The 10,205-nt window shown below is 44.8% G+C and overlaps 1 protein-coding gene across 1 annotated transcript; it reads left to right on the top strand.

Annotated features, from left to right (window-relative positions):
* The first annotated feature begins 5,278 nt into the window (after window positions 1-5,278).
* LOC144500267 (interferon alpha-B-like) lies at window positions 5,279-9,811 on the top strand. Its single transcript, XM_078222945.1, has 4 exons — window positions 5,279-5,410; window positions 7,236-7,325; window positions 9,364-9,603; window positions 9,713-9,811. The coding sequence occupies exons 1-4, from the start codon at window positions 5,279-5,281 to the stop codon at window positions 9,809-9,811; spliced, it is 561 nt and encodes a 186-aa protein (XP_078079071.1).
* Window positions 9,812-10,205: the final 394 nt, after the last annotated feature.

Genomic DNA, 10,205 nt, shown 5'->3' with positions numbered 1-10,205 from the left:
CCTGTTCTATAGGGGCAACGGGTCCCCCTGCTACCTGCCTCCACTTATCCGCTGGACAGGCTGCCCTGACCAGCTGGTGTACGTCTCTTAGGTGTAATTGATGTCCTACCCAGATTGTGTCTAATTCTTCCCAGAATGTAGTGTTCGCGCTTCTAGTTTGTAGTTTGCCCAGGGAAGCCATTATCTGCTGTCTCTCACCTGGGATAAAGGGTTTATAATTTGCCTTTGGTCGCGCTGCTGTCCCCCCTCTAGTTATGGGCGCTAAGTTGTGTTCCAGCTGTTCCCACTCTTCTGAGGGTGCCGTTGGCCCTTGCTGGGTAGACTCATAAGAAGGTAGAGGATCAGTTTCTCCTCCCCCTTGCCTTTCTAAAACCTGATTTCGTTTTTCCAATTCCCTCACTTGGGATTCTAGTTCTCTAATTCTTTCTTTGTCCTCTCTCCATTTCCTTGTAGAGGCAATTGTTTGTTCAATTAGACCTGCTAACTGATGTGTTAACATTATTCCTATTTTCTTCGTTCTGTTTCTTTTTACTTTATCTATCCACTTTCTCTGCTGCTCTAAGGTTTGAGAAGTATCCCAGCCATCCTTTTGCATTCTCTTTATTAACTCCTTCCTGTCTGTCATGTAGATTTCAGTAAGAAGTTTAACAACACCAGGTTAAAGTCCAACAGGTTTATTTGGTAGCAAAAGCCACACAAGCTTTCGAAGCTCGAAGCTTTGAGCTTCGAAAGCTTGTGTGGCTTTTGCTACCAAATAAACCTGTTGGACTTTAACCTGGTGTTGTTAAACTTCTTACTGTGTTTACCCCAGTCCAACGCCGGCATCTCCACATCATGTAGATTTCAATCAGGGAACCTGCAGATCCCCTTTTAACTTCACTATCTGCCATTTCGCAGATTTCACTAACCCCGGCCACGATTATTCTTTCGTAAAGTGTGCTAACTACCGTAGGGACTTCACTACCCCCGGCCACTATTACTACTCTTAGCAAAGTGTGTTAACTACCATAGGGACTTCACTACCCCGGCCACTATTGCTATTCTCACACCGTGTTTTACTGCCATTACAGGGTTTTAAGTTATACTCACGGCTTCCACGATTACCACTTCGGCAATGTGCTTCTCCACCGGATTCCGGTTTAGGTCAGAGTTGATCAAACTCCTGTTCCGCCCCGCTTTTCACCGCATTGACAGTACAGTTCCCAACTTTTCAATACATTCATGCAATCAGCTGGCACCTCTGCGTCTGTTCGCCACTACAGAGGGTGATGTTAAACCGACTTCTGCCCTTTTGTGCTTCACAATCCTTTAGTGCCCTTGGTGTCTCTCACTCACTTCAATTCCTGACCTTCACGTGGCAGATTTCTGCTCTTAATAGCCAGTCTAAGGCAGAGGTTTTGAGACAGGCACTACCTGGTCCTTTTTGTCGATCAGCACAAATCACAGTTATTTATTCCTATCAGCAGTTAGTACTTATCACTATAACAAATACTATCACAAATACACAGTACAAATATTTCCCCCTTATAAACCGTATTTTCCGATCCAGTCCGACTGTCACAGATTCCGCGATCTCTACCCCGGTTGCGACCGTGGCCAATCGGTCTCACCAGTAATAGGATCCGAGCCGACTACGCCATTTGTTGTGGGAAAAATCCACGAGTAGTCAGACTTCGAGATTCAGAAAATACGATTTATTAAACGGAACTCCGTGGAGACAAGGCACATGGTCTGTAGCAAACCTTCTCTCAATAGTATGTCGGGAGCGGTTCATTTTTCTACCCTTTACACAATGGGTATACCAGTGATTCGAACATTATCACATTGTTTAAGTGAGTACAAGTATTTAACATTTTATGAATGGGTACATTTCCTCATGTTTACAAGAGTACAAACAGGTATAGACATTTAGCATTTTATGAATGGGTACATCTCCTTATGTCTGTGTCTATCAATGGCTAGTTTCGTCTTGTTCAGGTGCTAATCGGTTCCCTCGCATTCATATTTCCCGCGTTCCTGTAACGTTAATCTAGGCTCTTTGTTTAGGGGTTTCCTTATCTTAAAAGATGTTTGACCCTTGGCTTTGGCTTCCTGAGGTGCTTGTTTGCTATGAGTCACTGTCTGTACTTTGGAAGTGGCTTGTCTGTTAGGATTTTGGCTTGACGTTATTTCTGAACAGCGGGAGCCTGTGTCTGCTTTTCCGGCTTCTTTCCCAGTTAACCCTGTGTGTGCCAGGCAGCCACTTTAGAGTGTGCTTTCTTGTATTGCCATTTTAAAGTGTGACCCCCTTGTATTTTCCCCTTTACACCCACAATCAATATCATTAAACCAGGTTCTCTGTCTGTTATCAGAGTGCTGTTTGTGGGAGTATGAAGCATAAATTGGCTCATGTGTTTCCTATATTACAACAGTCAATGTACCTCAAAGCCACTCCATCAGCTGTGAAATGCTTGAGATATTCTGTGACCAGTGAGGGTGTCACATGGATGTAAGCCTTTTGTGAAACAATTATACTGAAAACTGGGCCCACACGAAACTGGCTAACCCCGGGTAAATTATTCACCATTGAAATTGTTTACAGGCCTTCAATAAGGCTCCAGAAATAAAATTGAGTCATTTTGGTGTGAGGACAGCAATAGACCTGTGATGAAGTGATTGGCAATGTAACTTTTGAATTTGAAAAGAAAATAAATATTGCACCCCAGATTCAGCAGAAAATGGACCTGTCTTTTTAAAGCTCATTTTCAGTCATTTTAAAGCAGGATTCTAACAGAGGGTAAACTGATAAGTTCATTAAAATATCTATGGTTTGGGTCAACAGATATCGTGAATGAGTTATTCTGCATCCAAATAAAAGCAGAAGTGCATAAATTAACAGTTTAATGTATTTTTTTAAATGAATTTGTATATACCGTCCCGTTGTGCTGCTTCACGTCACATTTATTAATTGGCAATTAAATTGGAGCAGAAAGTTTTGCAATAACCTCTCAATTTCGGTAAGGGTGGTGGAGGCGGAAAGGGTGAAAAGTGAGGATAAAGAAACAGCTGTACAATTGTCTTCAATTTCTACATAGCATGAAATCTCCACTCATTGTATAATATCTATACCCGGAAGTCTGCACTCCTTTCACGAACTTAAACATTGACTTCCGCACCACCGCCGCACAGTGGCAGCAGTGTGTCCCATCTACAAGATTCCCTGCAGCAACCCACTCAGGCTCCTTCAACAGCACCTTCCAAATCCACCACCTCTACCCTCTAGAAGATCAAAAATAGCAAACGCATATTAAGAACACAACCTGCAAGTTCACCTTCAAGCCACCCAGCTTGCCGACTCGGGACCACATCACCATTCCTTCACTCTTTCTGGATAAACATCCTGGAAATCTCTTCCCAACACTCCTATAGGTTTATTTCCTTCACAAGGACAGCAGCAAGTAAAAAACAAACGGCTCACCATCACCGTCTGCGGGGCAATTAGGAATGAGCAACAAATGATGCCCTGCAGAGTCGCTCATATCTCATGAAAGCATTAAAGAAATTAAATTGGTCCCAGGTATCTGTGAATGGAGCGGAGATTTTTACCGGGTGAAGGTGGACATGCTGCCATAGGTCTTGTTCTTTCCGGGCATGTTTCTGGCTAATGTTGTTTGTAAAATTCTTCCTCGACATTCCTGACCCTCCTTTACAATTCCGACAGTTTTATTTACCATTAGTTTATTCCTGTCAGCATTATTGAAAATTGCATTGTGTCTCCGGTCTGCAGAAAGGGGCGGCATGGTGGCACAGTGCTTAGCACTGCTGCCTCACAGCACCAGGGACACGGGTTCAATTCCAGCCGCGGCTCACTGTGTGCTCGGCACAACATCGTGGGCCGAAGGGCCTGTTCTGTGCTGTACTGTTCTATGTTCAATGTGTGGAGTTTGCACATTCTCCCCGCGTCTGCGTGGGTTTCCTCCGGGTGCTCCGGTTTCCCCTCACAGTCCAAAGATATGTAGGTTCGATGGATTGGCCGTGCTGAATTAACCCGAGTGTCAAGGCGAGTAGCAGGGTAAATATGTGGGGTTACGGAATAGGGTGGGATTGTGGTCGGCGAGAAGACGCTTTGGGCCGAATAGCCTCCTTCTGCACTCTAGGATTCTATGATACAGTTGGTTCTGTGGGATCTCACTCCCACCGACACCCGGACTGAAGATTCGGATCCCAGTTCCATCTGACAGTGATTCGGTGCCATTCCCATGGGTTAATCCCGGATATCAGAAAACCTTTGGCAGCCCCTCGCCTCAGCCCTCTCAGTGTGAGCCGCTCTCTTCACAAACTCTCCCCACTGTCGGAAATGACAAAACGCCTCACTTTCCCTGAGGCACTTTCGCTTTCGGCACAAACTGACACAAGGCTCATTTCCAGAGAGAAAGTGAGGCGGACACTTTCCCGGGACAGAAAGGAGAAACAAACGGGGCGAAAGGAAAGGGAGCGGGATCACTTTCCCACTCAGAATCGGAACTGATTCAATATTCTCACAGTCAGAGTTTGGAAATGGCTGCAGAAAAGAAGCGAGAAATGAGCAACTTCTTGCAGTTAAAGAGCAGATTGTGGGGCAGCTCAATGGGAGCGGAGTCAGTCTCCATTAAGCGGCGAGCCTGGGCTCTGAGCCGGTCTCTCTGCAATGTTCAAGCTGGGAAGTGTTAACAGGACAAACGCGATGTGAACATAGCGGGGATATCAGAGGGAATGGGGCCGAATCTCCGCACTAAAATGCGCCGCTCTCGGTATCTCTGTAATCCGGATGGTCAAATGCAGCCCCCAATCCATGTCCACACTGCCCCCCAATACAGAGCCCACCTCTGCAGCACCTTAGTGCCCCCCCGGGTGATGTGAAGCCCACACAACACTGAGCTGCAACCGAGCGCTGCTTGTGATTTTCTCCCGGGGATTTCTCACTCGCTGCTTCGGGAGTCTCCAGCTTTCCCATTCCTGACCTCACACAGAAACCGCACAAACTATTGATCTCCCGCAGCTCTCCCAAAACCCCTGCAGCCCATTTTCACTTTTGCAATGTAATGGGCGCACATTAAAGCGGGCAGCCTGGCAGTGCCAGTGCCAGCTCGCAGCAGAATCCACACTCACACTATTCGGCAACACAGGCGCTCGCTCCCGGATCACAAGCGGCTCCAATTCCACTTGAATTCTCTTCGCAAGAACCGTTCTCGCCGCTGAACCACCAAAGCCGCCGGTTTCTCCTCTTCCACATCGGGCTTTCCCTCTGACCCGGTTGGTCATGGCTTTGGCGAGGATTTGGAGATTTTGGATGGTGTCGCTCTTCTTGACCGGGACCCTCAGTCTGGGCTGCGAGAGGCTGCAGTTACAGCAAGTACTCAACAAACACACACTCAGCAAACTCAATCAAATGGTGAGTTGAAACTGGGAATGATATTGAGGGGAGAGAGGGACCGGGAGAGATTGAATTTGAATCTGTTTGAAGGAGCAACTCTGATCGGAGAGAGAAATAGAAAGCAGACATTGAGGAGAAGGGGACTGAGTGAAGGATAAAGGGGAATGTGAGCCTGAGAGGGGGGAAATCAGAGACAGCCCATCAGTAACAAGCACTCATCATTATAGAGAGAGATTGATGGTTCAAAGTGATTCACAGGCGTGTTATCCAGAAACATTGGCTAGTCAGTCAGACGAGGAGATACTGAGGCAGGTGAGCAATAACTTGAATGAAGTTGATTTTAAGGAGCGTTTAAATGGGGTAAAGAGGGGCGGAGAGGTTTAGGGCAGAAATTACAGAGTTTGAGGGTTGAGCAGCTGAAGAGACACCACCCATGGTGGTTGAATGAAAATGGGGAATTCTGGGAAGGGGGGGCGGTGGGGGGGGGGGGGGCGCGGGGTAAGAATTGGAGCGGAGCAGGTATCTCGTAGGGATTCGCGGCTGGAGGTGATTACAGAGATAGGGAGGGATGAGGGACTGGCGGAGTTTGAAAATTTGGGTGAGATTTTTAAAATCAAGGCATTCCTGAAGCAGGAGCCAACGTAATTCAACCAGCACAGGGGTGATGGGTAAATGGTGAGTGATGTCCCCATGGGGCAGCGTGGAGATGAGAATTAGAAAAGGGAGCAGGGAGAGATCCTCATGGACAGCAGAGGCTGAAAGGTGAGGTGCGTGGTGGAGTGTGGGGGAGAAAAGATGCGATTCTGGATATTCTCAGGGTACAATGACTTCAGTAAGAATGAGAGGCAGAGAGAGTGCTCCCCATCAGTTGCACCGTGGGGGAGAGAGTTGAATGATGATGGTCTGCGCGCCCATCTCAAAGGCTGCGGACAGAGCGACAAGGAGGAGGGAGAGTTTACCTGTGTCACGGGCACATTGAGTGTCATTTCTGAATGTAATGATCATCTTATGGAGCTCTTGTGGGAAAATGGGTTGGGCCCGCCTTCGGACAGAGAACTCAAGAAGAACAGCCTCAAAATCCAACCATCTGACCAACCGCAACTTTTCTTGTCCCCTTAATGTGAATCAAAATAACTTTGAATGCAATAATCTGTTTTCACAAAATGGATATTAATAATATTGATTCCGATTGTTGGAACTTTGAGCTGGAACCGAGCGCTGTTTGTGATTTTTCTCTCCGGGAGCTTTCAGTCCCTGGTTCCGGAAACTCCAGCTTTCCGATTCCTTACCTCAGACAGGGAGCAGATTAACTATTCCTCTACTGAAGAACTTCCAAAACTCCAGCTACCAGATTTCACTTTTCCAATGTAATCGCCAGCCCCTGAGACAGCATGGCAGAGACAGTTCCTCCCAGCACAGTCCACCTATATACACGGATACACAGAGAGAGACAGACAGACACACGGAAAGAGAACTGAACAGCTCAGCCGTTCACTCGGGGTTCAGAAGCGGAACTATTTACATTTTCATTCGTTTAAAAATATTTGTTCGGAGTTGAACCCGGATTTGGTCGGTGTCTTATCCTCAGTTCGGTGTTTCACTCTGACTCGGTCGGTCATGGCATTGGCGAGTATTTGGAGATTTTGGATCATGTCGCTCTTCTTGTCCTTGACCCTCAGTCTGGGCTGTGAGAGGCTGCAGTTACAGCAAGTTCTCAACACACACACACTCAGCAAACTCAATCAAATGGTGAGTTAAAGCTGCATTCTGAGCAGCGTGTGAAATGTCAAATCAGGGGACATTTCTGGGGATTTATAATTGATTATATTTTTTCTCCTCTCAGGGTGGCTCCTTCCCCCAACACTGCATTAAACAGAGACACTTCCTGAAATCCAAGCCCTTGGACCTGGTGAAACTTTCGAAGGGATTGGAGGTGAGTAAAATCTCGGTTCATTTTATTTAGACAGAGGTTTTATAGAAAGTTAGATCAACAATCTGATCGGAAATGGCAACTGCAGGAATTTTAAATCGTGTGATTTCCACCCATTGTGACAATGGCAGAATTCTCTGTCATTGCATTTCACTCTGTATCTAACTCACTCAGTAATTTCACTGTTACCGCACTTACTATCTCTATCTCGAACCCCCTGAAATTATATCCGTCCCTCGAACCATTCCTTCATCTCCAATAAGCCCTCTTGTTCGAATGATCAGATGCCCGCGAACTATTGTATTTTCTGTATCTCCCTGTCCCTTACACTTTCATTCTTCTGATCACTAACTTTCACCACAAAAATATGAATTGTTCATAACATTTGCAGAAGAGTATTACAAAACATTTCAACTTCAAAATGATAGAAAGTGCAATGAAATTCAACATGCCTCCATGCAGCGTGTGACTCTTATGTGACTCTTATGTGACTCAATGGAATTGAAATATCCCTTGCGTTAACAATGTACATTACATGTTTGGGAAACAGCCTGAGTGCAGAATATTTCAGGATTCTGGCTGTTTCCGAAAGGCAGTCAAGGGAAAACAGTTCCCATTAACTGATGTTGGAGGGTCTTGGGGACACAGATTTAATGCCCATATAAGGGACTTATCCCCACTGACAACTTTACACAACCAGTAGGAATGAGGGGATTCGGCAAGTGGGAATCCAGAAAGTCATGTTGTCGGTTTGCTTCCAGGTTGCTAGTATTGTAGGTGGGGTCAGGTGGAATTGTGGGTATGTCTCTCATTCAAAGGCAGTACTGGACTGGTCAAGTGACCCGGCATCATTGCAGTGCAAGATGTGATGGAAGAACAGCAACCTTATGCTTCTGACCATTTTCCCATATCTCCTACAATCCTCACCTCTCCAGGACTTCCATCCAGGTCTTACTCACCTGAGAAATCTCGTCCCTCTTTGATCCTGGAATTTTGACAGGTGCATTGAGGACAAGCAGCAACATTCCCAGTTGCACCGCCACAGTGATACCCCCTTTTTATCGAGTTTTATCCCATCCAATTTCTTTACTACTTCTCCCTTTACTGTAACATTTGAAGCATCTCCTTCTCAACTGGAGCCAAATTCAAATTACAGTTTTCAAATAAACATCTTGGACTCGTATCTTCTCCTCCCTCGTCCAATACCGGCATCTCCACATTCTTTATATTCTTATGACCCATTTTTAGCTTCCCCTTTACGATAGCTGGCATTAATTCTCATGCATCGTATTCACCCTTCATTTCTTTTGATAATTTTGGTGTGTATGGTCTGCATTCAGCTTGGTTCTATACTGAACAAAGAGTCTAAATTTTATTGTAAATCGGATGACCTCGGGCCTCTCTGCTTCATCGAAAGGAGTCCAGTTTGTATCCAAAACATCTCCAATTTTTAAAAACTCCCATTGGTTATTTGCAATTATTATTGACCCAATAATGTTTAGGAGGTAATAGTGGCACAGTGCTCATGCCACTGGACTAATAATCCCGAGGCCTGGTGTTATGCTCTGGGAACTTTTGTTCAATTTCCACCAGGGCAGCCAGTCGAATTCATGCTCAATTCATAAATCTGGAAATACAGCTAATCTCAGCAATGGGACTGTCATAGATTCTTGTAAAAATCCATCTGGTTCATTAATGACCTTTAAGGAAAGAAAACCTGCTCTCCTTACTCGGTCTGGCCTACAAGTGACTGCAAACCCACAATCATGTGGTTGACTCTAAAATGTTATCTGAAATATTCATGTCAAATACAATTAGGGATGAGCAACAAATTCTGGCTTTGCCAGTGATGCCCACATCCTATGAAGGAAGAAATAGCAATGTTTGTTTTCAATATACATAGGCCTGATCCCGTTTTAAGTCGCTGAAGGTGAACATTTACCATTTGAACATTTTTAGCCTTATTTGTTTGTGGCCTGTATCATACTATGCCTTATGGGGAATGGAATCTCTCTCATGACATTGTGTATATTTTGTATAGACACAGGACAGGATCCAGATTGTCCATCAAACTCTGCGACACATCAACAAGATCTACAGCATGAATCTGGGCTCAGTCACATGGGCCCGAGACAAGGTAGAACATTTCCGGCTGATCCTGGATCGGCAGCTCAGTGAGCTGGAAGAATGTGTCAGGAAACAGAAGTCAGAGCACAAGATGAGGAGAAACTTCACCATTCACAATTACTTCAGGAAACTGGAAAAGTTCCTCAATCAGGAGGTAGGACCATTGATGATTGACTGTGTGGTTATTGGCATTGTACGTTAATTCACCCCTTTGGAATCTATTCATTCTGTAATCCATTTTCCTGAATAATTTTCTTTTTCAGAAATTCAGTCAATGTGCCTGGGAAATAATCCGCACTGAGACCAGGGCCCGATTACAACAGATGACTTCCGTAATGGCACAAATCAGGAGAAGAAAGTGAAAAAACTTTTCTATTACAGACTGGGAACAATGAATATTTATTTTAAAGAATTTTCATTTAAGACTATATTTATTTATGGATATCTGTAATGAATTTTATACTTTACTTTAATGATGAGAGAACAATGGATGACTTGTTGGGTTATTTATTTTTATTTATTTTTAATTTATTGATATTTACGGCTGTGTTATTTTCCTCTGATGCAACGTTACATTTTCAGTGTGTGGAGAGTCTGATTTGGAATGTGCTGTCAGGCATTCAGGAAGTGGGTTTGCAGAACATTAAACCCAGAGCCACGCTGACCTTTCCATTTGTGCCCTGCTAAATGGACAACATTTCAACCAATTTCAGCTACCCTACTTTATTGATATTTATTGTTGTGATGTCTTTGTGT

Source organism: Mustelus asterias, chromosome 11, assembly GCF_964213995.1.
Source record: "Mustelus asterias chromosome 11, sMusAst1.hap1.1, whole genome shotgun sequence".
Taxonomy (NCBI): Eukaryota; Metazoa; Chordata; class Chondrichthyes; order Carcharhiniformes; family Triakidae; genus Mustelus; species Mustelus asterias.
Note: the sequence above shows the minus strand (reverse complement) of the source record. Positions and strands in the feature narration are given on the sequence as shown.

Excerpts from the sequence above, each read along its gene's own strand:
- LOC144500267 (XM_078222945.1), top strand. The coding sequence starts at position 5,279 with ATGGCTTTGGCGAGGATTTGGAGATTTTGGATGGTGTCGCTCTTCTTG. Across the intron at positions 5,411-7,235 it reads TCAGCAAACTCAATCAAATG|GGTGGCTCCTTCCCCCAACA; the intron begins GTGAGTTGAAAC and ends TTCTCCTCTCAG. Across the intron at positions 9,604-9,712 it reads AAAAGTTCCTCAATCAGGAG|AAATTCAGTCAATGTGCCTG; the intron begins GTAGGACCATTG and ends TTTCTTTTTCAG.